We start from the raw sequence: 27,379 nt of genomic DNA, 5'->3' as shown, positions 1-27,379 counted from the left end.
CTGCAAAACTAACAGCATTTGAGTGCTGCTTTTGGTTGGGATCACTAAAACCCCATGGTTCCACAATATGGTTTAGTGGGCATGGGGTACTGAGTTAACACCAGACTTGATTATCTTGGAGGTATTTTCTAACCTTGATGATTCTATAGAGTTAATTTTCTTTATAGAAAGCCACTATATATGTGGTTTGGAATTGTGCTGAGAACAGTGTTGATAATTCAGGGCTGTTTTTGTTATCATGAGCAGCACTAACAGAGCCAAGGCCTTTCCTGCTCCCCACCCACCCCACCAGCAAGAGGCTCCCAAGGAGCTGGGGGGGACACAGCCAGGACAGCTGCCCCCAGCTGCCCCAGGGACATCCCATAATATGGCACCAGCTCAGCATGGAAACCTGGGCAGGAGGAGGAAGGGGGGACGTTTGCAGTGATGGTGTTTGCCTTCCCCAGTCACTGTCACAGGTGATGGAGCCCTGCTGTGCTGGGCATGGCTGAGCCCCTGCCTGCCATGGGGAGTGGGCAATGAGTCCCTTGGTTTGCCTCACCTGTTAAACTGCCTTTATCCCAACCCACTCAGTTTTCTCATTTTTATCCTTTTGAATCTCTCCTCCAATGAGTGGCCCTATGGGGCTGAGTTGCAAGCTGGATTTAAACCATGACAACTTATAAACTTATCTAGCAGAGGGTCCTGAGAATTTAGAGGTGATATCAGACAACACTGGTACAGACATAAGATGCATCATTCTGTTACTATTTACTTAAGACATGGGACACAGATCAATAAGCAAAGATGTGAAGTGTTACTGTAATACTTTCTCATTATTTACTAGAAGCCATCTCTCCTTTACACTCAAAGTAATCCATATTTCTTAAGGATAATAGAAATTCTTAATTACAAAATGATGATTTAGTCAGTGCACCTGCCTTTTAAGCATAAAATACCTTCTTTACAAAGTATGTGCCTCTTTTGTGATTTCAAAGAACCCTGCAAATGTAGAAGAGTGTGAAGATCAACAGTCAGCAAACAGTCAAAAAGCTTTCTGATGATGAATGGCCCCCTTTGAAGTGGTCTACTTCAATATTGTTATTTCTGGAATTTCAAGTATGAACTCTATGAGCAGCCAGACTACACATTTCTATTCAGTGGCAATAAAAGTCAGCTAATTTGGTACCAACTACAACAGGATATTATCGTTTATGTACGGTTTTTATCTCATAGTTAAGGACAAATCTGCCAAATTCCACAAGACATTTCCTTATTAAAGGGAAGTTTAGAAATGGAGGAGCTAAAGTGTTAGAGTGCAGATCTCTAATTTTTTTCCATTGAAATGAAAACTTCACCCTTGGAAAATACACTTCAGTACTGAATATATTCATTAGCTTTCTGCATTTGATCCTAATTTGATGACAAAGAATTAAAAGGATGTCATATTATAGTAAATGCAGTTTTGCCAATGGGTTCACTCATTCATTGTACTAAGTAAAAAAAAAGTTCTTGTATTAAAACGGCTTAAAATTTTCAAAGAATCATCTCAAAAGGTGATTAATTTACATCTTAGCTTAAGAAAAAAAATCCTGTCACATTCATTTTCATTTTATTCCTTAAAAAATAGTCAAAACATATTTGCATATTGCAACACCACTGAGTACTCCCCTGAAAAATGACAGTGCATAAATTACAAAGCAGGCTTTTTACAGCAAACACAGATCTGTGCACAAGTTAGAATAACATTCTCTTAATCCCTAAAGCAGAGCAGCGATAAATGCATCTTTAATATATTCAAAAGCTGTTACTTTTGCCTTTTTTTAAACCAAACTGCAGCGCTATGAGCTTAAACTTCTCTCATTGCATTGCTCCAGGCAGTGGATCTCTGAGCACACACGCTTTCATCCTGTGAATGTAGGTGAGAGAATAAACCAACGCCTCTTTGCCTGCCTTCAGCATAAAGGCATTTGTAGCTAGACAAGAACCTGTGAGATATCAATCATGCTAATGAAACCTGACTGCTCTAAAAGGAGCTGGCTGAGAGCTTGGCTTTCATTTGATAAATAAACATCTGAAGTTGTTATCTGCTGCAAATGCTTTCACTTGGGGTCCAACAGGAACTTTCTTGTTGTAACACTAATATTTAAAGTAACACTAGAATGCCCTGTATGTTAACTGACTCATAGTATTTGTCTGTAATAACTATATTTGTCTGTAATAACTATATTAATTTCAAAAACTTCTATGCATTGAAAATATAAGCTTCTATAAATCTGACAGAAAAATATAGGTATACTTCAGTGCCTGAATAAAATTTCCCAACAGTTGTTTCAATTTCCTACCACACAGTCTAACTAGAAACTAATTAACATCAATAAGAAATCTTATATCTCTTAATATGTACCTATGTTTTGGTGAAAATGTAGTTGGATTATAAAACAGTAAAATAACAAAGTGATATTAGTGAGAAAACTACTAATGCACTCCATCCCTTGTACCTACTCAACATGCTGTATTTATATGGCAGTCAGCTCCCAAATAGATGGCACCAGAAGATCAAAATAGTTGCTTGTCACAGCATGCAAAGAGAAGGCAATTTTATTTATCTTTACACACAGTTCTTTGAAGCTGTCCTGGTCCCGAGGTATCTCTCAATTAAATATCGCTATTTCCCCTCTCTTCCCACCAAAAAAAAAAAAAAGATTGCAAACCCTTTTATTATGCCTAGGGGGAAGGATGAAAAATTACAAACATTGCCAAATGTGTAACTAGAAAAACTGCCTTGAAGTGAGTGGGGGTGTTTAGATCTTGGCAGCTGCTGTGTAACCAAAAGCTTTTACAAAAGCTAAAGTAATTTAAGTATTTTCAGAGAGGCTCACTGATTCTGGTAGTTATTTTCCTGCAGACACCATAAGTTGGTCAGCTTTTCACACAGCATTCATGGGGGCTCTCATCCAGAGTGTCTGTCCCCTCAACAGGACCAACCCACAAAAGGACAACATTTTAGAAACAATGCAAAATACATCCTTTAGAAAGCATGAAATGTAGCTAAGAACTGAAACTCTGCCTGTTTGTTTGCTAATTTCTTTAAGTCCTGTTAACCAAAGAAATCAGTAAGGTCTAGAAAGGTACCTTCTGTGGCTGACAGGGATACTCGATACATCTTTACTGATATTTCTAAGGGAAGCCATAGGCATTGAACACACTAAGATTTATTTTTTTTCAGCTGCCTTTTGCTTAGAAAGCTGAAATTTTATGTCAACTCCTCACTTTCTCAGTTTTGAGGAGCTAGAGGTCCAAGATGGTGCCCTCACTATCATGCCTCAGGTGATACAATAAAGGCTGAAAGCCCTCAACACTCATAACAGCATCAGCATATGCAGAGAGCAAGAGCAGGGTTTCATGCTAGAATGGGATTTTGAAATTTTCTGGTTTTAACCTGTAATTCAAAAGAACTACAGAATGTAGAAGTCATCTGCACCTGGGCAGAAGGTGAACAGCAAACCTGTATACGCAGCCTGTGAAGAACTGTTAAGCATCAAGCAGGCTCAAGTTTTTGTTTAAAAGCCAAAGAGCAAATACAAAATGCTTGAGCACAATCAAGCAACAAGTGTTTTAAGAAACAGAATATGAATCTTTTCCTGAATTAATAATTCTGTATTTATAAATCATATATTCAATTGTTCAAGTGCCTTCTGAGATTCATATTGAGTCACATACCAACATGCAATCAAATGAAGTTTAAAAAAAAAAAATCACTATTTTTTACATATGATATGAAATGCGCAACTCCCAAGGAGAATGCCACAATATAAGCAGAACACCCATATAAATTATTTTTTTTCCATGCGCACAGAGACCTATGATTAAAGTCTGAGCTCCCATGGTTTTGATGCATACAAATATGTGTTACACACACTGTCTCAGCAGGCACTCATTATGCAGTCACAGCAAAGAAAAGTAAATGCCTCACTGAATTAGAAGGAAGAAGGAGATTTTTCACCAGTTCTGTTGAAAGGCAGCAACAACAACTTAGAGAAAAGAGGAATTATTGCATTTCCCCTTTTTACTCATTATTTGGGATAAAACAGTTTACTTGTATAAATAGCTAAAACAGTAATTCAGCTAAAAATCATTTCCAGAAGCTAATAAGCCTCAAAAATTCCTTACCATTCAAAGAGTAACTAAACAAGTATACAAGACTAACTAGGCAATGTAAAACCTGAGTAAATTATTAATTTAAGCCAAAAATAACAACCTGCCCTTTAACATTTTGGGGATAAATTTTATCTGTTCAATTACTCAGATGTGCAGTCAGTGAAAGCAAGAGTTACTCCAGGAGATGTGGTCTAGTTCTTTACAGTATTTTTCTTCCATGGTGGATGTCAATTAACCCAATAGTTTCAGACAGATTAAATAATACAGATTAATATTCAAAGTAGTCTAAAAATATATTACAGCGATTTCCTATGGTTAGGACTGTATATCACACTTTAGTATCCACTAAAATCTTAGTGGATACTAAATAAAAGTATAGAAGGCAAACTCTTCTATAAGTGAATATCATTTATCTATACCTGATGGCAGAATTTATTTTTAAGAATGCAAATGCTGACTACATATTTAAATTAATGAAGCATGTGATATAGGTCAAGGATGAACTGGAGAGAATTTTTTTTTAGTAGTTTTAATGCTATCTGCAGCAGTTTTCACACATTCCTAAATTAGTCTGTAGGCATTTTGAAGGTTAAAGAACAGTGAACTTTGAGAGCATAATCATGAAGTTCAATGTGAAGAACAACTTAAATCATATGCTGGAAGGGAGGCATTTCAATTTTGCCAGAGGCAAGGTAAAAAGCTCAAAAACAACTGTGTTAAATGGAAACTTGCTACATAAAAATACAGGTACGAAAGAAATAGTAAGACTCAAGTTGAAAACTACACATTTCTCATATTTCTTTCCTGCAGTGGTTCTCCTGCTCAAGCTTTACAACCTACAGAGTGAAAGACAAAGGGTGCAGTGACTGTAGAAATTAAAAAAGTATTTATCAAAAAGGAAAACAACTGTAAAGTATGGAGTGGCATTTTGAAAATGTATCTCTGGGAGATCAAATTCTTCTCAGCACATCAGGAATGTCATCTACACTTATTATTACACACTGATTATTTCATAAATTCTTCCACTTCCATCTTAACACTACTAGAGGTTCATAGTTTTCACCAAGACAAATACTCCCACAGAAACACAGCAGCTGGAACTGCACTGCTGGGTCATTGAGGCAAATTCTGAAACTCCAGCTACGAAGTTTTAGACTGCTGTATGGCCAGGCTTCAGCTCAGCTTATATTAAGTGTACAGCCTGTGTGATACCATAGGCGCCTACAATAAAGTATATACTCTAAATATGGGCACTAAGTCAAGCATTTAAATAACTTCACTAGCAATTTTAGGGCAACCTTTTTAACAGATGCAGAGAGTTAGAAAATATCAAGCATTTACCTTTCCCCTCAAGCCTTTTCTTCTTTGTAGTGGTTGAAATTCTGCCACTCTGCTGCTAACAGGATTTGCACAGGCAATGTTGCACCCAAGATCTCAGGCAAAAAAATCTCTCACCCATCAGAACTGTGGGGTTTTGCTGACTATTTATGATGGTTTAAATTTTCTGTTGAATTTTAAACCCAAGTCTTCCTCTTACTAAAAATATAATTGCATAATTATTTTCCATTTTTAGCAATGTAAATTCAGAATTATTTCCTATCATCAGCTGCTACTGATCTGTCTTGCTAAATGCACTCCTACTTCAGATAATTTATTAAGAGAATACCAAATAGAGTCTGTCCCTCTTTCCACAGAAACATCTAAACTTCTAATTTAACATTTAAATGCTAAGATTACCAGCTTGATGATCTGCAAATCACAATGACAAACAGGCTTTAAAATTATTTAAAGTACATTTCACAAGATAGCCCACTTTGACTTGTGAGATAGATAACCTAAAAAGTGTTTTCTGTGTTTCCAAAGGACGTAAAAGAAGATGATTTTCATTCTTTGAAGCTGTCACAAAGAACATATAGGAAATGCCAGCAACATACTATAATTAAACAAATATGAGCAAGTAAATCTCAATAGTGAGTGTATGAGACCAACAGTATTTCCTTGCTGCTGCAATTACATCTTCTAACAAGGTCATCATTCTTCAACTGAAGGTCTCTCCAATAAGAACCTCAGCCAACAAATTATTAAAACACCGTACCTCATTTTCATACAGTATGAGGGTAATGAGAGCAGTATCAGTCACTTTTTCCTTTCCACCCTTACAAGCACAAACAGCACTGGAAGTATCAGTCAGATTTAGACCACATGTTGATGCCACAAATGCCACCAACAAATACTTCCTTATAAAATCCCTAACATTAACTGGCCGCTATGAGCAGCTCCAGATCTTCAACTGTGGGCCATATGTGCAGGATGTGTTAATACAAAAAAAATTCCACTTAGTCTGTTGAACCAGCAAGTTTTGATTACTATTACAGCTGGATCTTTATGTACTAATTAGTTTCACAAATTCAACGTTGGCACATTACAGAAGAGTGCTACATAGAGCAAACAACAAAAGTCACAGAACAATTAAGTTTGTTTGTGGGGGCTTTTTACTGCTGGACTCATCACAATCACTTTTTCTTGATTTCTGATAAGTCCATAGTCTTTGAATAGATTGTTTTGGTTAATTTCAGAAGTAATCCCAAGAATTTGTTAAACTTTAATAATCTGACACACTATTTTTCATGTTACAAATGCTACACACAAATATTGGTATATAGCAACACACATCACTGCTTATTGAGCTGCTGCTCTGAGGCCAGAGCACTGTAAGTGTCTCAAGGGTGTGTCACGTGTGGAGCCAGATGAGACAGACCCTCTGTCTGATCAGGAGCCCTCATGCAGGTGTTCCGCCCTCACATCTCACTTCCAAAGACAGGACAAGAACAAGGCACAGGCACAGAACACAAAAGCACAGCTTTGCTTCCTTGGAAATGCACTCAACAAGCAAATCCTGCTTCAAACCCCCAAAACCTTATGTGCTTGAGGCACTGCATTAGGATGATGCACTCTAAAACCTTTTCCCAAGCCCCATGTATTCTCACCTCTCTTGGGATAAAAGATAGGTCATAATTTCTGGAATAAAGGCACTTGTCCTGCAGTGCCCTCCCTTTCTATCTGTATATTAGGATGGACCATCTCAGACCTAACAGGAGTGTTGAAAATATGTTCATTAATGCTCACATGACAGTTCCATAATTAGGTTACGAAGGAGATCTAAGGACTGCGAAAGGTAACATCATTAACATCATTTTTTTAGTTAGGTATAATTTCTGTTATCTCCTTTCTTGTGGTTAGTCACCAGGTTCTAGCCCCAAAACTGTTCTGCTGAGCCCTGCTATCTACCTTTTTTGCTCTATGTTTCAAAATAATCCATTTCAGCTCAGGTCTAGACTGCCACCATCAGCATTGCCAATACCCCGCTGTGCAGCTACAGCAATGATTTATTATTCAGTGACAACAATGTAGCAGAACTGCTGGTGCTATGATTCTTCATATATATTATGAGTTCACTCAAATAATCTGCTGAAGATCTTTTTGTTTCTCTGATGTGCTAAGACATTCTCTACAGGTAACACAGGAGATCACATAGTAGAAGTATGAATCTCAGTAGGAAACTAGCATACTTTATTTCAAACCTGTCAACATTCTTCATGTATCTCCAAAAAAATTATCCATTACACCTTCCTCCCACAAATCCTCCAAATTAAATCTGCTTAATACAGGAAATACAGGAATGGGTGGGGAAACAAAGCACATTCAGAAAAGCATGTTAAGTTTTCTCCCATCTCACTACATCTTTCACTTTTAATAACATAGTGTGCTGAGCTAAGGACAACATTCCAATAGAGGTAATAAATATTTGCATACAGTGATAAAAACATTTTCCCTGTGATTCTGAAAAAAAATGCAAATTCAGGGCTCATTATTAACAAGCTGAAGATTACTAATTAATGATTTTACTTACAAAGAGTAATGTTTAAAAACAAACAGCTACATTCATAATTAACAGGAATAAAAAATATAGGGATGAATCAATCATTTGTTGCTTTTACTTATTGGCTAAAAATTGATGTGCTGCAGAATTACAGTTTGGAGTGGGGAAGCATCCACTCTGTGAAAAGACCTCAGTATTCATCAGCTGTTTCTTTATTCTCTTGTTTCTGAAGCTGCAGAGGAAATTACTACCTGTCTGTGGTAACTGGCCATTAAAACCAAAGAGAACCCAAATTAGCTAAAATAACTGCTATCTTACTAAAATGGAAGCAGGCATTTAACAACATAAATAAAACAGAACTACAGCAACAAGTTCCTTCAGATGTCCAGTTTCTTTATGCAGAACACACAGTATGGGTGATGATGTTTCTGGTGGCTTGTGATGTATTGTACAACCATTTTAAACAGTGATACAATATGTCATAGACAATAAATTAGTAAATACTGCAGTGGCTTCACAGTCCTGCTCTTTCTCATCAACATGATTCCATAGTTCCTGAGGTTAAAAACTGTCATGACTTTAGATTTTAAGCACTCAGCATAGAAATAATTTATATGTGGGAATCTAAAGTTGCAAGACTTTATTACACTGCACTTGCCCTGTGCCATTTTCACAGGCAGTAACAACACTGGAGGCTCTACTGTCTTCAGCACTGCCAAAATTCATACATCAGACTTCAAGAAAGTTTAAATATTTATATCCAGAACTGTTATTTTCAGGCTTTGCACAGATTTAACAGTATTTAGTTTTAACTCTAGTAATTTCTATTCACACTTTAAATTCGTATGCCAGATGTTTAAATGCCACAGAGGATTATTATTGCATATTTACTTATACAGATCCATCCCTCATTTATGTTGATGTTAACAAGAAAGTAAAGACACTTCTAGAGGAGGCAACACCTTCTGACCAGACTCATAGCAGGAGACTTGTTGATTCTGAGTTCTGTATATAACCAACTTACTAATTTCACAGACTTACATCTGCATTTTCATCAATGAACATATAAATTAAAAATGTTCAATTTTTCATAGGCTAAACTTTAGAATGCTAGAACCAGTTTTAATCATCACATATCAAACCAAACAGTTCTATATTTGACTTTTATACATTTTTTCAAATCATCACAATCATAAACATGCACAGCAACTCTATGCAGACATCTATATGCATATTTTAAGTTTCCCCTTTATTGCAAAAATTTTTAGACAAAAAGAACAGAAAAACAACCTGTATCAGCTAGGCACAACATCTTCCCTGAATTCTTTCATAATTTTCTTCCCAGTAATATAACTAATCATTTAATGGAACCTGCTCTAAAACAGACTATACAGACACTAATATTCCACATCAACCAAACAAAAGTTACCTCAAAAGCCCCCAAAACACAAGTAAAAAAACTTTCCCACCAAAAAGACAAGAAGAAACAGAACTGAACTGACCCCTGATGTGGACGCACTTCTCTCAGGGAAGATAGCTCAGAGAGGAAGATAATTCAGAGGAAAACTGCATTTTCCATTTTGATTAGTGTTTTATCAATAGTCAAAAAGTAAAGTTTTAGTCATAAAAGAACATACAGAACCAGTCAGAAAATGCAATTGCTTCTGTATATGAATTCTTTTTCTTACAGATCTTGTCAGGTGTATCTTTTGTGGTTAATTCAAAATGGTGAGGCAATTCATTTTCTCTTCTTTCTTAAAATGTCTCCTGATTAGATGAAACTAAAAGGTACTTAGCCAAACATAGCAGAATTTATGGAAGAACTCCCAAGCATTGTAACTGTCATAAAAAGTAGATTTTACAAAGGAAACAAAGGAAGTCATTAATATTTTAGTTTAGTAGTGCAAACAATCTATTACTTATCTATTAGAAAGAGCTCCTTAGGATTTTTTAAAATTTGCAGTAACACCTTGCATCTGAAAACAGATTAAAACCCCAAATAATTATAAAGCTAGACAGACAGCATCAATTAGAGAATTAAGGTACCTGCTCCCTTTATAGCAAGAGTGCAATTTAATTTTTTAGAAGTTTCCAGCATTTCAGAGGGCATGAACCCTGGTTGAGGGCTTATGGCCATAAAAAGGTGTTGATCAGTCTTATCTTTTAAAATGTTTTATGCAGCCACATACAGCAGAGTTGCCTGTGGATTGGACATAATAATCAGCAGGGGAAGGAGAGCTCATTACTACAAACTCTCCTTCCCCTGCAGATTACCTCAGCGTGAAGCCACGTATCTCAATCAAAAAAGATTGCTATGGAGAGCTACACAAGATGTTTCTAAATCAGCTAGCTTGGGGCTCAGCCGATAGCTGCAACCTTCTTTTAACCTTCAGAAAAGCAGAAGAACCTGGATGGTTTCTAAGTATTAGCCATCTGTAAGTTTAGAAAGAAATCACTTAGCAGATAGAAGTGCCCAGCAGACCTGGCTGTCTCATGCTCACACAACTGGTGCCCAGTGCAAACACATGGAAAATTCAGCAGCAAGATGTATTGGAAAAGGGACAGGGCAGGACACTGCACAAGTGGGGGGCAGTGGGGGCCTAGGGGTGTCCAGCACATTGTAGAGTACTGAGAAGAATACTTAATGCCTTGGCCTGTTGTCTATACCTGTTTAAAATATTTCTCAAATTCAATAAAACTTTGCTGTAAGTCACCAACAATCTATGATTATGACAATTTATAATTCCCAAATTTCTGACAAGGCTAGTGATGTCAGTGATGTGTTACAAACCAGAAATATGATCTACCTGAAGAGTGTGGAGGGCAAGGTGTGTGTAAAAAATAAGAGAAAACACAGTACTGCAACAAATCTGGTAATAAAGAGAATCATCTAAAGACACTGGAGATATGTTTACTGAACCAAGCTTAAGACAGTCATAATTTCTTATGATAAGTACAAAGAAATAAAAAAACAGCATGGCAAAATATAAGTATTATTTTAACTATAATGTTAGAATCAGAGACTGAGTAAGATTAAGGCAAAGGGGAGAAAATGTAGAATAATGCTAGAAGTCCTTATGATGGAATTACTGCCAAAAGAATACAGCTGCAGCATCACATTTCACATTGTCTGATGTTCTAAAATGCAGTGTATGTTCAAATGTCAACACAGTACAGAGTCTCACGAATGTCAGCTATTAAAATAGTGACCATTCCATACAAATAATTGTCTTGAATTGTATTTCATGCGTTATTAACAGCTGAAATTTCAGTTTTTACTCCCAGTTTTATTGGAACATAATGCCCCACATCAGTCCCCACTTTGGAAATGAACTGTAGCTGATCAAGTCCCTTGACCTGATTTTGACACAAGATATCCCAGCCCCTATTGCTGGGTACTGAACCCTGTAAAATCAGCTGCTAAGTGAATGTGACAAGGAGCACAAGCACAAGCAATGCTTGCCTATCTAGATGAGATCAGGGCTGAGTCCTTATAAATGATGTACCAGGCATTGTTTTAGCTCCACAGAAAGCAGTAACACATTCTGCACTGGGAATTACATAGGTTTTGTTCTATCAAAATTAAATTTAGGGACACCCTAAGAAAAGCTAGTATAGAGGCACTGAAATGAAGTAGAGGTTATGGAAGCACAGACACAAGTGGCAGAATTTCCTGTTGGTGAGATTGTATGTGAGGTATTATAATTTGGGATTGGTGCTAGTATGTGAAAGCCACAGTGACCAGAAAACATTAAAGTGCATCTAAGATGCCAAGCATAAGCTGATCATCTGCTAAGATCAGAATGAATTTTCTTTTTCATATTCACTTTGTACATTATCTTTGAATGTACACTTTGAACCATTATCTTCAATCCTGAGAAAACCTACTGGAGTCCCTTTACCACTCATCACACAAAAGGCTGAACAATACACAAGGATTGCTAATTACAGAGCCTTATTTACATGCTGCTAGAAATTGTTAAGTCTTCTGGTGAGTGTTCCAATATATGGCACAAGGTTTCTACAAACCAAGTAACACCATTTTGTGAGAGGAGATTTTCAACATATTAATTCACCTTTGGTAGTAGCACACGTATCTTCTGCTATTTATATTTTATTTAGAGTTGTTATACTTGAGATTTTAAGTACCCTGGAGATTTTTCCTTAGATCAAGGAAAAAAAAAATCTATTTTATGTATGTGATGAAACACATGACACAAAACCATGCCATAATGCACATGAATGAAAACAAAGATGCTTACACAACCTGAGAACATTCTGGCCTATATTTTCCCCAAAAGAAATAACCCCCACATAAAATACAATTATACAGTGGAAAAATAACCAAAAGCAAATACCAACCCCCCCCGAAAGCTCATTACTCACAACTCTAAACAGATTCAACAGGTTCTTGTACTAACCATGCACGTCTAGTGAGATGGGAACAGCTTAAAGCAAAAAAAGCATTTAAAGTAATAACCCTGTAAAAACTACAGTGGACTTAAATTCACATAATCTATTAATTTCTCTTCTTATTATGATTTTATATAAAGGAATGACTCTATATGGAACATTTTGAACAAGATATTGGAAATATTCAGGGGGAAATGGGATAATGAAGCAGAAATTTCAGAAAACGGTAATAAGTAAAACTAAGTCTAAACAGTTAAATTCTGTCAGCCATAAAATACTTCAAAATACACAAAATTCACTGAAGGTACATTAAAGCATATGCCAGAACTGGCTCTCATAAAAGTTATCATCAGAAAAGGATCACTTAACCCTGCAGCTACAGAATACTAAGGTTACTTGTAAGGTTTTGCCAATAAATATCCATTATTCACAAAGTCAAAGACTTGAGAAAAAAAAAAAACAACAACATTATTAGTCCTACCTTCTGCTCTATGAAGTTCCTCCGCCCTTGTAAGCATGGGATCCGCCCATCTCTCTCTCTCAGTTTAATTCCAGCCGATCACTTTACTCTTTCCACCTGTGAGTTCCTGAAATTGTTAAAGTAGCTTTGAGATTTCTCATGCTTTAAAAACGTGTTTTAACATAGCAAAAGACAAAAGAAAGGTCATCATTACTTTTCCCCTTTGTAAATACTACCATTTTTTCTTTTCCTTCTCTAACACTTTTATTTTTCCTCTCGTCTGTCTGTCCTAACTCACTCCTTTTGGTCAACATTCTCTTGTCCCTTTCTTTCTCTCAAATGCTGTATGCAAGGCAAAAGCCCCCCAAACACTTGTATTTACTGCCCTCAGCTGAAAGTTATGGCTTTACAGGAGAGATTAATCTCCGTGGTTTTTATTTGGACATCTGCAGTTTTTTCTCTTCCGTACCTGAAGAAATTCAGGCAGGACTCAACTCTTCAATTTGTTGCATCAGTAGCCATCTTTAGTGTCACTGTCTGCTTTAATGAGGTCACTTTGATTTGTATACCTTGGAAATTATCATGTAAAAACACGTGTTCACTGGTTTTTTCAGCCTATATATATAGGCTGCCCATTAAAACTGAACACATCCAGCAGGACCATACTATTCTAACCCTCTCCTTTTCCAAGTTCCCTTTTTCTGTAAGGTCTCTGAATTTTACTGCGCTTACTAGATCCCCACACTTTGTTTCCTGTTGCCAGGGCTCACAGCGGGACCAGCACATGCAAAACCTGTTGTCGAACAGAAACTGCGTTGTTCAAAACGCCGGTATTAGAAAGGCAAAGCCTCGATGCAAAACGCCACTGAACGCACCATGGTACAGGTAAGGCTGTCCTCAGAGAGCAGGGCTGGATGAGAGCACTTTGGGAAATTCTGTCCCAAACAAACCAGTGCCCAGAGAGAGCAGGGAGGTGAGAGCCATTGAATTTTCACGTGCTGAATTATTTTAGTTATGACCAGAGCTGCGGGAGCCCCGCACGGCCGGGCTGCAGAGCCGCACGGGCTCCCCGCGGTGCTCCGGGCCAGGAGGGCACCGAGCGCATCCCCGAGCCCGGCAGCGCCACACCGGGCAGCGCACACGGAGCTGCCGCCCCCCCTCAGCACCCACCACCGGGCCCGCCGCTCCGGATCGCCGGGGAGCAGGCCCTAACCCCATCGCTCCTCTCGGGACGGCCGAAAAGCCGCAGGGACAGCACGGCCGCGCTCCTTTCAGCGCAGCCGGCCCCGGCCCGCGGGGCCACCGCCTCCCGGCCCGCCCCGCCCCGCTCCCGGCACCCACCGTGCGGGCGGGCCGGCGGAGCGCAGGGGCCCGCGGCGCAGGTAGGCGGCGGCCCCGGGGCCTCCATGGCCGCGCGGCGGCGGAGCGCTCCCCGCGGGAGCCAGCGCAGGGCGACCGGGCCGGGCCGAGCTGTGGGGAAGCGGCTGCGGCCGTGAGGCGGCGGCCAGGAGCGGGCTGTGCCCGGCCGGGGGGGCAGCTGTTCGGGCGGCCCGGCCCGAGCCCGGAGCGCGGCGCGGGCAGAGCGGGGCCCGCGGGCCGGACCCGCCCCGGGGAGGCCGCGCTGCTCCCTCCGCGCAGCTCCGCGGCTGCAGGGCCGCCAGCTTGTCGCGGGCATCGGCCGCTGCTGGAGACTGATCCCCGGGCCTCTGTGTTTACAGGAAATAAGCGGCCTCTAATGCGAGGAGCACGATGAAGTTCGGTTGCCTTTCCTTCCGACAGCCCTACGCAGGGTTGCTTCTAAACCAAGTCAAAACAGTAGAGACCCGCTGGCGTCCTTTGCTAGCAGGCTACAAGAACAGCACCATTGCTATTCATATAGCTGTTAAGGACTGGGAAGATGAAACATGGAGAGAAATTCTTCTGAATAGGTTCGGCATGACACCAAAACAACTGCAGGATTTGTTGGATGAAGGGGAAAAATATGGCAGAGGAGTTATTGCAGGTAAGTATCCTTGGGTTATATTTTGTAAACAAACTCTCATTCCCTTAACAGTCATTGAAATATACATCTGCTCTATGTGTTTGCACTCATTATGATACATTTTAACACTTTGAAGGAGTGGAGCATGAGTTGTGATGGCGGGGTCTATTTCAATTCTGTATGTTTCAGCACAATACGTGTCAGTTTCACACTTCTTGCATGTTGAGCTTAGGAACTCTTGCTGAACCATTGTGCAGTACTCGTGGTCAAGCAAATTCACGATGTTGCAGCACTGTGCATGCCCTTTTAAAGTATACATAAATAATTACATAAATAAATCCTATTTCAGTTTTACAAGGCCCCTGTGTTGCTTTTGATATTGGGGTGGTGAAGAAGTTTGTTTCTGTAACACAGTGAAGAGGCAGTGATGTTTCAGTGCATAAACTGTGCTGACATAGAGCAGATGTGCACTGTACACTTAGAAAGTTTTTAGTGCTCATTTTGTACTATTTTGTTGTAGGTATCTTTGTTACACCATCTTTCACTGTCATTTGAATACTTTTACCTATTCCTGCACAACAAATGAATTCTATCACATACACTGAACGTTGTGGTTCTGCAGTGCTAAAAACTGAAGGTCCTACATAATATGTAGGTTTGCAGCCTTAACATAAATTGCATGCTTAATTGTGGTGTAGGTAGGAACTTCAAAATAGTTCAATGATTTAAAAATGTTAATAGAATAGTGGCTTAAGAGGAGCAGAGAGAGTTTTATGCTTTACTGAAGCTGCTCCATGTCCAAATGTAGCTCAGGAGTTTTGGTAGCAGCTGTGTCTCCTTAGATGCAGGCTGCTTTTCAAGGAGTTCTGCAGCACTGGGTTGTGGTGATTTTAACTATTCCCTCCTTCTTTTCCTCACCCACCTGAGTTGTCACATGGACTTTTGCAGCAAACAGCACAGGTGGGAGGTGTGCCTCCCTCTGACTGTGCCCTTCTGGTAACAAACTGGCTGTTCTGTGGCCTCAGGGAGGGCTACCTGTGGAAAACTTTTCTCTAGGAGATCAAACTGTCAACTAATTTTGTGTTTTAATTGTCATATACAGGATTAATTGATGTTGGAGAGACATCACTATATCCAGAAAACCTGCCTCCTGAAGAGATTCTGGAGCTGGAAAACAAAGCTGTCCTCAGTAATTTAGAACAAAAATACTTGACTGTTGTTTCAAATCCCAGATGGCTCCTGGAACCAATTCCTGCCAGAGGGAGAACAGGGGTGTGGCAGGTAGACATCCCTGAAGAACTGATCCCTTCAGAATTGTAACTGTTGCCCCTTACTATGATTTTTTCCTGCCTATAATGCAGACTTGTATTTAAGATGCTGACTGGTGAATTACATCAGCATCCTGTCTAGGATTCTATTCCACAACCATTTGAAATGGCAAATACATTTGAAGAACTGCTTTTTGAGGCAAAACAAACAAGATGTGTCTTTATGACTATTACATGAAATTGTTTTTCTAGACTTTCTGTATAAGCAACTAAGTAAATGCCATTTTTAAATGTACATTTATACATTGTGTGCCAATTTAAATGTAAATTAAAATTATTTTTTGATACCTGCATCTCTGATTATAAGAAAATGGTGCTTAAAAGCAGGCTGCCACAATTTCTAGGACAGCTGTCCCAGACCACTCCTTGTCCTGCCTTAAGGATAGATTCTTTTCATTCACATTTCAGGCACACAAGATGTGCATATGATGAATACAGCTCTGTGACCTGACAGACATTGCAGAAGGGCCAGTTTGAGCAGGTGCTTGTACAACATGAAATTGAGCAAGTATTAATTTTTTTCCTCTTATTTAAGATGAAAAATACTAGTTGTCTTTGAAAATATAATACTGAATTTAAAACTAGTGTGAAGAATTATAAATAATAGCCACTAAGCTTTGGCACTCTCAGGAGTTTTTTAAAATTCACACCCTACATTACAGTGAAAATCCTTTTGATTTTCTGGAGCAAGGCCACACCTAGAACAGGACACAAGTGGCAATCTCAGTATTCAGACACTTTACTGGAGCACTTGGGAACCTGTTCCCTTGGACTACAGCACTTGTGCCAGAGCTGTGGCCCTGGGCCAGTGCCTGCCGCTCCAGCTCTGAACCCCATGTGGAGCTGGGCTGTGACCTGGAGACAGACTGAGCTTCCCAGGGGTGGGAAGTGACTGCAGGGCAGGGTGAAGGTCCCTGAGCAGTTCCTGGCCCCATGCAGGCCCTGCTGTGCCTCAGCTGAAGGGGAGGTGCAGAGGCTGCAGCTCCCCCTGTTTGAGCAGCAGCAGATGGAGCTCTGTGGGCAGCACTGCCCGAGGGGCTGCCTTGGCACTGAGGCTGAGACCTTCCCAGTGCAGAGCTGTGCCTCTTCTCCCTTGCCCCTGCTGTGCATGGACTGCTCTCCTCCTGGGACGTGGTTTCTCATGCAAACTCTGCCTCTGGTTTTCTTCTCCATGGTAGTGCAGGCAAATTGATGTCCAGTGACAATCCCACTGATGTTTGACTTGTTGAACCAGAATATAATAAAATATATATAAATAATATATATATATAAAATAAAACTGCAACAAAATTTCAGCTGTGGGATGGGACAGTGCTGGGTTGGGTTTCAGGCAGTAGCTGGTCCACAGGCAAGAAAGGGAAGCTCTGGAGCATCAGAAATGGAAGTGCTGCATCCAAGTTTTACAGGCATACACCTTGACCACATGCAGAAATGTCCACACACTCCTTGCTCTTCCTGCCATCTAACACTGAAAAAATGAGACCCATGGTATTTGAACTATCTAAACGTGGGTTACCCAAACAGAGAGCAGCTACAAGGTTTTGGGAGTATGAGACATCTGGTTTTATAAACTACAGGACTACACATTTTGTAGACTCCATTTCTCCAAAGCACCTGTAAATCCAAGGCACACTGTCAAAGCAGGTCTTTCTTCAGACAAGAAAATGCTATGCCAACACCAACAAGATCCTATCTTGAAAAGTTTAATCATTTACAGTAACCAACACAGAGCTGGTAACAAAGACCAAGCTATGATATTTATACCAGCTAACCAATAGCTGTGAAACCTACCACAAATGTTTCTGGCACAGACCACACAATGTGAGAAACAGCTTATTAAACAGCCAGTCTAATGGGAGAATGGTACATGCTGCTCAAGAAGAATCAAAACATGAAACTGGAAAAGCAACAAAAACAACATGTAACTCCCAAGCCAGCACAAAAGTTGAAATACTTACATGAGTATTTACACAGCTAACTCAAAAGCATCATGTAAGTCACCATACATTCTACTTCCCCTCCCAAAAAAAGGTTTCCAGTGTTGCCTCAGAAGTGCAACACTCTTGTGCCTCTGATGATTGCAGCTGAACAGAGAAAGAAGTAAAGAGGTACTATGCTAAGGCATCCCAAAGCATTTAAAAGAGACATGAAAACAAGTGTATATTTAGGACCTAAAAGACACCTGGAATAGCATAGGCATTTCATACAGGGTTTTTAAAAAAATACTTTTAGATAATACTTATACTGTACACAACAGGACTTTTAAACAATATATTACACTGCTAAAAATGTTCATATAAATACTATACAGGCAAGCGTGCAACCAACCTGGTAGGAAGGTTCACAAATTAGACAACCACATATTTCTGGAAAAGCACTCAGATTATCTTCAACATTTCTGATTTGTGTAATCCAAGCCACTGATTCAGCAATACCTATTTTAAAGGAATTGGGACAAGGCATGAGATGAAATACATCTGTCTGTTGATGACCAGTTCAAGTTTAATATGCTACTGTCATCTTAATCTGGCATATCAATGTTTAACTTGGGAGGTGGAATCACATATTTTCCAGGACTCTGGGTAATGACCACTCCAGTCTTTTTTCGGAACATTGGTGCAATTTTTGGTGGCTCAGGCAGTGGTGTTTCTTCTGTCTCCTCATTATCTTCATGATGAAGATCATAAGAGATATTTCCATATTCTCGCAAGAATGGGAAAATTTCAAGCAGGAACTGGCAAAAGTCTTTGCGAATTCCAAACCACCCTAAAAGAAACAAAATCATTTTACATTATTAACAGAATGAACACTTAATTAAGTAGACAGACTATTGAAGGTGTCTTGATTTTTTGCATATAAATAAGATTTGTTAATGCTGCTTCTCAGCGTTCCTTATGCCTATCAGAACATTACAATTCAGGTTATATACACACAGACAGTCTGGACAAGCACTTGCACAGCTCCATGTCTGCACATGCATGCCTGTGTGTATATCCATCTGCATAAATTACAGCTACACCACCCCTGCAAGAATCCATTTCCTTTCACACATAACACAGTGTTGGGTCACATCAGTACAGAGAAGAAACACAAAGACTTTGCACCTCAACCAAAGTAAACAGTGCCACAGGGGAGGACCCTGTAAGCACTGACACCTTATTACAACTGCCTGAAAATAGTAGTAATAGAAAAGTCCTTTCTGAAAATAGAAATCTTAATAAAATACACTGATTTTTAATCTGTTTCCAGGATTCTGAAATACTTACAGTGATTGCCTCCTTTTTGTCCAAATGTTGTTGCCATTAATGTTATCAGTGAAAGCCAGAGAGGAACAAATATGGGTATGAAAGAAAAAGAATTATGCCCATCCAGTCTGTGTACTAGCAAGATCTAAATGAAAAAAAAATTATACAATGTCAGTTTAATTGCAATACTCACTTTCAAACTGCTTAAAGCATATGCTGATCTGAAATCTTTAACTTCACACATCTGTGAGAAAAAGTGGCCTTCACAGAAGAAGGTAGTTATAGTTCCAATGTGATGCAAATTTTACTCAAGAAACATTAAAGGAACATAGAATTCTTGTTTATGTTTCATCTTTGCTGTTAATATTTTATTCCAAAACAAAGAGCAGCATTCTAATTTCAGTAAGTTCATAAATCATAATTCATTTCTTACTGAAAAAAGAACAAGACACATCAAACTCATTGTGGCTTTTTCTACCTCAAATGTGAGCAGTGGAACTACAATTGTCATCCAGCTGACAGCCATGGTTATGTGTGTCCTCCTCTGCTCAGCGATCACGTCCATGGAGCGCAGGAACAGCACAGACCACACGATGTAGTAGAGCACCACCAGGCACAGGAAGGACATCAAGATCCACAGAGGGACACAGACAACCTGAAAGAAGGACACATTTGATTTGTTTCAGCTGTAGGATTTTTTTTTAAAATAAAGTGAGCCTACATATTAAGCCTAAACAAGAAAATGAACTCTTTAACTAATATAATGTCTAACAGAAAGACATCAAGCTCATGTGTGTTGTTTCAAGACATAATCAGTTCAGGGCAGGGGTTCTCAGCTTTCTAAACCCCATCAAGCTGAAACAATTTAAAATTAAGGCAATGTAGTTCAACTTAGGTAAGACTTCTGTGATTTTGTGTGGGCTCAAACTGTACTTGATTTTTAGTAAGTACTTCCACATTGGTTACCTTACTTTAAAGAGTTTCAATCCTTTCTCAAGTTTTTTTTTTTTTTTACAATAGAAAGATTGTCAGTTTTATGGCAGAAACCCAGACACAGAAACAGCACTTTTGTTCTAAAGGCACTTGGGACAGGACATCTCAGCAGTTCTGACAAAGACTACTTGCACAGTAAGTGGATTTACATTCATGGTAACACAACAAATAGAAGTAGTTATTTACCAATTCTCTAACTCACCAATCATTGTCATGGCTTGTTTAGTGTTCCCATTGGGAACTTTGGGTGAGGATTTCTCTTTCAACTGCTGCTCAGAATGAACTGCAGCTGATGGCACATTCCTCTCCCTCAGAGGATGATGTGCCCAAAGAACAGCCCCTGATTGCCATGACCACTGAATGGTGTGCCAGACCTTCAGTGAAAGATTGCTAAGTGAGCAAAAATGGGATCATGGACTGACCACGTATTAACTGTTCCCTACAATAAATATCTGTATGAAATTCAGCATTTAAACAAAGATAAAAAGAAAACACTGGTTACATACAAGCCATGGCCATCTGATGATCTCATCTAGTCTGAGTGCAATAAATATGAACTGTAGAATATTGACTGAACACAAGATTTCCAGCTAGAAAAAGAAAAAAACATTAGTTAACTCTTAGTATGAGAAACTTGCTTCCAGGATAACCAATGAACCTCTCAAAGCACTTCTCTGACCCCATTCTTATCACTGACATATGAAAACTTACTTGCATTTACATTTTCTATTACTTAACACCCCTAAATTTGTGTGGGTGTGATCCCAACCAAATAATGTAGAGTCTGCTGTTTCCAAGATCTTCCTTAAAAAAAAAAAGGGCCCTTAGAGTGATTAGAGAAATAAGAAAAGCCAAACTGATCAGAAAGAAAAAAAGCAAAGTAGCAGAAAACAGCTGTACCTTTCATACAATAAATACTGCTAGAATTAAATTAAGTAGTAAAAAGACCTTCAACTTAAAATTAGCAAAATTAATCTTCTGTAATATTTTGTAGTTCCACTAATAGGCAAAACTACCAACAGTCCAAATTAAAAGCCTAATTAAAATTAAAAGTTCTATCTAGAGAAGAAAAGAAATACATGGAATATTGGAATATGAAATCCAAATTCAAATAATTTACTGCATAATTGAGAGATATTTTAAATGACACTGAAGACACAGACTTTGTGGCAATAGAGAAAAGCAATACTTCTCATTAAAATGTTTAATGAAAAGTTTTCATGAGTTCTGCTTGCCAGTATGAGAAACAGCCCTTCATTATGTTTTTTTTTAAACTCTGAGTCTAGCTTGAACAAAGTGAGACAATGAAACACCATCACACTTGGCAAGTTCTGCTTCCAAAGTTTATGGGCAGCCCTACAATGGATAGGGCTTTCAGAGACCACAGAATTATTATCTGAAAAGTCTAACTGAAGCTTTTGAATGCAAGCTAGAAACATTACTCATTTTAATAAAAAACATGCAGTTATGTAAGGCCTCTTTCAAATGTAAGATTTCTCTGAAGGCAGACACTACATGCTACTTTTCACTAACACACATGATTGTGTAGACTGTGATCTGGATAAATGCCTTTGAAAGTTACAGTTCAGGGAGTCAAAAATCCAACAGGCAGCAGGCACTTGCCAGCTTCAGGGACCACAACAAAGTCTCCACTGTTCAACTATAAATTACTTTAAAAAGATTGAAAAAGTACACTTAAAATAAATTGTGTGCCACTTTAAAGAATTGTGTGGCTTTCATAAAAGAATAAACCACCAACACCCCCCTCGCCTTAAGCATAAGACCAAACAACCAGAAAGCTGCAAGAGCAAAGAGAGAAAAATATAAAAATCAGAGGATCAGTTGCTGTAAATAGTTTATAGAATCAAGTTAACATATGAGATCTATATGGCAAGTGCACACATATTTGCAGTGGCTCACAACTTAATGAATTCAACATGCTTTAAATAAATAGTGCTTTACTGACTATAAAATAGTGTAACACATAAAAGGAAGGTTTTTCTGAGCCCACCATGACACAGAGACAAAAACCCCAGCATGTACTTACTGATCACCTAATCAGATGCAGAACAGGAATGAGCAGATAATGTATTTCAGATTAAATACTTATGAAAATATTACCAGATTAACAACTGCTTTGATTACTCAAGTCAAAAATTGATGTCCTGTATTAAAGGCAGACCCTCATGTTTCTAGCAAATGAAAGGGAAATAATGAAATCTTCACAGAGTAAAAAGAAGAGAAAGTAGAACAGCACTAGGTGAAGATGACTAAGAGTAAAAAAAGAAATAAAAATGGGTTGAGACAGCTGTTGCCTTTTATGGATTCCACTTTCTTCTGCCAGCACTTAGCAGCTGTGCAGTTATCTGTAAATCAATGGGCAATCAAGCATCATCCAGTAGAAGGCAAGCACTTCCACAGAAATTTTACTTTTAGCAATACTTAACTAGTAATAGAACCCTGCAAAATAAATTTCTCTTGGCAAATGTTGCAAAATGAACTTAGGATATCAGTTTACCAGCCATCATAACAATCACTTACCAAAAATGGTTCTCTCTAGTGAAAAATTCATCTTATGCTAATGTTAGAGAAACAGCCCCTTGAAATTAAAACACCTGAAAAAGCTGAGCCTCATCTAAAAATCAGATTTCAAATTGTCTCAGGGTAGTTTGAGAACATAGCAAAATGAAAAACTCCTTAAAAAATTCAGTATGAATTCTAAATTTATACCAAAATGTCACAATTGTGGAAGCACCTTGAGAATCCTTCCAAGGTTCTTCCAAAACCAAAGGGAGTTACAGATAAGATAAAAGGCAGAAAATAAAACCCTAATGGCCCTGCCTACCATTCACATTCCCAAATTAAAGATTAAACATACAGACTGTGATATTAAGACATTTTCATAACATTAAGACATTAAGCCCTGATTACATGGGGCTCTGGAAATTCAATTCTGCCTAGAGACAGTGCTTGAAATCAGCAGAAATTTTGCTATTGTTTCCATGTAAGTGTTTGGTATTGATCTATACTGCAGAGTTCCTGGTGACTTATTTTAACACAAAATAATTAATAAGCAGGTTCAAAACATGCTGCAATTTGGTAGTTGAAAAAACTAGAAGATACTAGAAAAAGTTCTATTAGTCTGACCCTGATTTCACTCCCATTTGCAGGTGAGTGCAATTAACTGGACTGATGCAGCCTTCGGAATTGTGCTTTTCTAAGAGACAAACTGCTCCAGAACTGATCCCAAGGCCTGCAGTGCCATGAAGTGAAGCCTCACCTCCAGGGACCTGTCGTGTCGGAATCCCCACACACAAGCTGCAACTGAGACTGGAGACACAAAGAACAGGGGCATGAACACCAGAAGCCAGAAATGGGTTCCTCTTTCAATCCTGTCACACACCAGGACTTCAAACATCAGCAGGAGCAGGTGGATGCCTACTGCAATTAGCATTGCTTTGAACTCCACACAGGTTTCTCCTTCTGCTCTGAAGAGAGGATAAGGAAGAATTTACTTGCCTAAGAAAGCACATTACCCTGCAAACATCCCAGAACATTTCCTTGAGCTTCAGATATATATACAATATAAATATAAAAATATTTGTTTTTAATAAACGTATACATTATACCCATTACACTCCACTGCTGATGACCTAATAGGATTTCTTTCCCACAAAACTGCACGTTTGAAGTATTTTATTCAAAGGGTGCAGTGGGATTTTTACAATTTGAAAATTTTTAAGGACTCCATAGCTGGGCAGATAAAAGAGGATTTCTTTGGTAGTATATCAAAACAGTCAGTTATCATAAAGGCTGTTGTAAAATAAGCTGAATTTAAAATGATCTGTTTGATTTCTGCACTAGCTTTCATTGAATCAACATCTTTCTCCAAAATTTCTTTATTTATCCAAGCCAAAATATTGGAACAGATATTTTCTGGTACTAAAAGTAAAATGACAACACACAGAGCTTCTCCCTACACCACTAGACCCATTTCTAGATGGGGCAAACAAGACCTGAGCCACACAAAAATGTGGGTGTACAGGAAATCTGTGCCCCAAGATTTTTCATTTAATATTCACCACAGACAGAAAAGACATTTATTGCACTTCATTTAAGGTCATTTTTCTTTTGCCCTGGAATCCTGAAATTCACAATCTACTCAAATTACCAGACACCTCAACACTGGTGTGTTTAAGGCTGTGGAAGTTATTCTGTCCCAGGCTGACAGGACAGGACATTCCCTGTTGTGCCAAACCAGCACCAGTCACTTACCGGTACTGAGGGTTCCGGGCCCACACTCCCGTTCCCACCGAGGCACCCACGATCACCATCAGCTTCCACAGCCATATTGGAGCAAACACAGCCCAGTAACTCCACTGGATTTTGTCATCCAGACGCAGAGAGAGCAACACAGAGAAGAGCAGCAGGCAGGCATAAATAAGGAATTTGCTATTGAACAAACAAAGAAAACAACCCAGTCAGGAATCAAGGCAGGCAACTTCACATTTACTTTGTAGAGGACAACAAAGTCAGTCACAGCTGAAATTTCACTGGGATACTTCCCAATAAAAAAGGTGTCGAGCTTCTTTGCAAAGAATCAAGTATTTCATCATAGATACAGCATACGTCATCTATTTCATTTATTAAACCATTGCTTCAAGGAAACACAGCAAAAGCACTTCTGCATAACAATCTCAATGAATGGACTGAAATTAATAGTTCCCTTCTACAAGGATCCAGTCAGGAGCTCTGTTATTAGAGGCTCACAAATATACCAGCTGTACATGTTTTTAAAAAATGTGTTCCATAATACAAATCAAATGAAGTAGCTTTTATATTCAAAATTGAGTTAGATTATTTATGAAATCTTATCCACACCAAGTTACTATGAATTGTAATAGGGCTAACTTTAGATAATTTTTTTCTTAATATTAACATTCCATTAAAAAACCAGTATTTTAGAAAGAAAAACCCAACAGGTTAAATGTTTAGCAAAGTTACCTATTGTTCACTGAAGTTTCTCACTGGAATATTGAGGATGATACTTACAAATTTAAAATAGCTACATTGATACAGTTTATAACAGAGTCAATTTAAGAATTAATAAACGTATCTGAATACTTGAGCAGTGGCACAGCAACTGCTTGTACCACAAAAATCAGACAAAATAATTACACAGTAGGCAATTTCCTCAAAGGACAGGAAGGGAAAAGTCTCCCACCCATCCACCCGAAGCTCACAGACTACTTTATAAAACACATAAATAGGTTTCAACACTGTTTCAGTGAAGTAATTGTGTTTTAAAACATGGATAACCTAAGGAACAGAATAATGCAGCAACAGTCAGGAACAGAACTGTTTCTCCAACAGCACAACTCAAACTACCCACCTTAACTCACATCAAATAACAAAGCATTCATCAGACCAGGACTGCTATGTTTGATATCAAGCTGTTTTGTCTCTACTCAGAACAAGTGTCTTATCTGCACCTTATTAATGAAGAACAGATTTATTGTGTCAGCATCTCCCTGCATGCTTGATGAAACCATCCCAGGATAGGATGATATAAACCGGTCACACCTCACAGCAACAAAGAGATGTCTCAGCTCCTCGGCTAGTCATCCTTTTCTGAATTCAATATTTGTGTCATTTGCACGTTCCCTGGCTCCTCAATAAACACAGCAGTGAAACACCCCTGCTCCCCCGGTGTTCCAGGCACCTCAAAACATAAAGACACCGGCAAAACTCCAACATTCGGCTTGCTCATTCCCCCAGCACCCAAACAAGCTGCAAGCATCGCTCCGCAGCAACAAAACTTTATAAGCTTCTAGAACTTCTGTTCCTACTTTGCCATTACTCTGACCACACATATTTCAATTGTGTGTTTCAGCTTCTGTTACAATGCACTTCCTGGAGCTTTGGTTACCCTTTTGTTTGTCCAAACAACTGACTGAACACGGCTTGCTCTCACTGGCATCATGTAAAGTCTCTTCCACGTGCAAGGTTCTTCCAGGACTCTCAGCATCACAAGCCACCTTGGCAGGTCCTTAGTCTGTGGTCTTAAAATAAAAACCCGGTAAAATTTAACTAATTCTCTCAGTTTCTTTAAAAGTGACATGTCCATACTTGCTTGGAGAGCCAGCAGAGCCCCGGGCTGCAGTATTAATGTAAAGGGAGCCGAGGGAAGCGCTCGCCTGTCCCGGTGCTCCCCGTGCAGCCCAGGGCTGCTCACACCTGGGACACGGAGCCTCCGCCGCTCGGTCACAGCCCGAGCTGGGGCGTGCGGGGCCAGAGCACCGCGGTGAAACACTGGAGCACAGAACGAGCTGGGAGCAATGTGAGAGTTACACAATAATAAAGCAGATGAGGGGAAGCGGGGCTGCAAAGCAGATGTGCAGCGCTCGTCCTCCCAGCCCGGACGGCGAAGGAGCCGCGGGGAGCCCGCACCGCCTCCCGGGGGATGGGAAGGTTGGATTCGATCATCTCGGAGGTCTTTTCAAGCCTGGCTGTTTCAGTGATCCCGGGCAGGAAAGAGGCCGGGAACGGCATGTTCCAAACGCCGCCCGAGCTCGCCGTGCGGAAGGGCCACCCGAGGCCGCGCTCCGCTCCAAAGCTGCCGGGTCCCGCACCCAGCGCTGCTCCCAGCCGGACCCCGGGCTAACCCTGCCGAGCGGCCGCTGCCCGTGCGGCACTCACCTGGGGTTGAAGTCCTGGAAGAAGCCGCGCAGGTTCATCGCGGCCCCTCTACCAGGCGCTCATGGCGCGGCCCCGCCACCGCTCCAGGGCCTGGCCTGCCCGGGCCTCGCCGCCGCCCCGCGCATGCGCGCGGCCTCTGCCGGGAACCGGGCCGGCCCACACTGCCGGCCTTCGCAAGGAGCGCTGCGCATGCGCGCCAGGCGGGGAGGAGCCAAGGCAGAGGGCGGGAGTAGTGGGCGG

General features: G+C 39.7%; 3 protein-coding genes across 5 annotated transcripts in view; 1 reads left to right on the top strand and 2 right to left on the bottom strand.

Annotated features, from left to right (window-relative positions):
- MAMLD1 (mastermind like domain containing 1) overlaps positions 1-13,020 on the bottom strand; it is a 243,387-nt gene extending 230,367 nt beyond the window's left edge. Inside the window, exon 1 of the mRNA XM_064713259.1 lies at positions 12,915-13,020. The gene's annotated coding sequence lies outside the window, so the exon portion shown is untranslated. The remainder of the gene's footprint in view (positions 1-12,914) is intronic.
- A 556-nt stretch (positions 13,021-13,576) lies between these two features.
- Positions 13,577-16,495, top strand: LOC135447966 (EOLA-like protein). Of its 3 annotated transcripts, none has more exons than XM_064713263.1 (3): positions 13,577-13,778; positions 14,612-14,895; positions 15,977-16,495. In XM_064713263.1, the coding sequence occupies exons 2-3, from the start codon at positions 14,643-14,645 to the stop codon at positions 16,192-16,194; spliced, it is 471 nt and encodes a 156-aa protein (XP_064569333.1). In that variant the 5' UTR covers positions 13,577-13,778; positions 14,612-14,642; the 3' UTR covers positions 16,195-16,495. The 3 variants fall into 3 exon arrangements, with proteins under 3 accessions (XP_064569333.1, XP_064569331.1, XP_064569332.1); XM_064713261.1 differs by lacking the exon at positions 13,577-13,778 and adding an exon at positions 13,963-14,275; XM_064713262.1 differs by lacking the exon at positions 13,577-13,778 and having other exon boundaries at positions 14,329-14,895.
- A 1,394-nt stretch (positions 16,496-17,889) lies between these two features.
- TMEM185A (transmembrane protein 185A) lies at positions 17,890-27,334 on the bottom strand. Its single transcript, XM_064713260.1, has 7 exons — positions 27,140-27,334; positions 24,716-24,892; positions 23,721-23,928; positions 20,947-21,030; positions 19,926-20,102; positions 19,469-19,592; positions 17,890-18,968 (listed from the first exon to the last, which is right to left on the bottom strand). Exons 1-7 carry the CDS (start codon positions 27,175-27,177, stop codon positions 18,724-18,726), a joined length of 1,053 nt encoding a protein of 350 aa, XP_064569330.1. The 5' UTR covers positions 27,178-27,334; the 3' UTR covers positions 17,890-18,723.
- Between the last annotated feature and the right edge of the window lie 45 nt (positions 27,335-27,379).

Source organism: Zonotrichia leucophrys, chromosome 4A (genome assembly GCF_028769735.1).
Source record: "Zonotrichia leucophrys gambelii isolate GWCS_2022_RI chromosome 4A, RI_Zleu_2.0, whole genome shotgun sequence".
Taxonomy (NCBI): Eukaryota; Metazoa; Chordata; class Aves; order Passeriformes; family Passerellidae; genus Zonotrichia; species Zonotrichia leucophrys.
Note: the sequence above shows the minus strand (reverse complement) of the source record. Positions and strands in the feature narration are given on the sequence as shown.

What these genes read in the sequence shown, in the direction of transcription:
- LOC135447966 (XM_064713263.1), top strand. Translation starts at nt 14,643, where the DNA reads ATGAAGTTCGGTTGCCTTTCCTTCCGACAGCCCTACGCAGGGTTGCTT. An exon ending in TGGCAGAGGAGTTATTGCAG is followed by an intron (nt 14,896 to 15,976) that starts GTAAGTATCCTT and finishes TGTCATATACAG; the next exon opens with GATTAATTGATGTTGGAGAG.
- TMEM185A (XM_064713260.1), bottom strand. Translation starts at nt 27,177, where the DNA reads ATGAACCTGCGCGGCTTCTTCCAGGACTTCAACCCCAG. An exon ending in TTCCACTGCTCACATTTGAG is followed by an intron (nt 19,593 to 19,925) that starts GTAGAAAAAGCC and finishes TTTTTCATTTAG; the next exon opens with ATCTTGCTAGTACACAGACT. An exon ending in ACAAAAAGGAGGCAATCACT is followed by an intron (nt 18,969 to 19,468) that starts GTAAGTATTTCA and finishes TGTTTCTTTTAG; the next exon opens with GGTGGTTTGGAATTCGCAAA.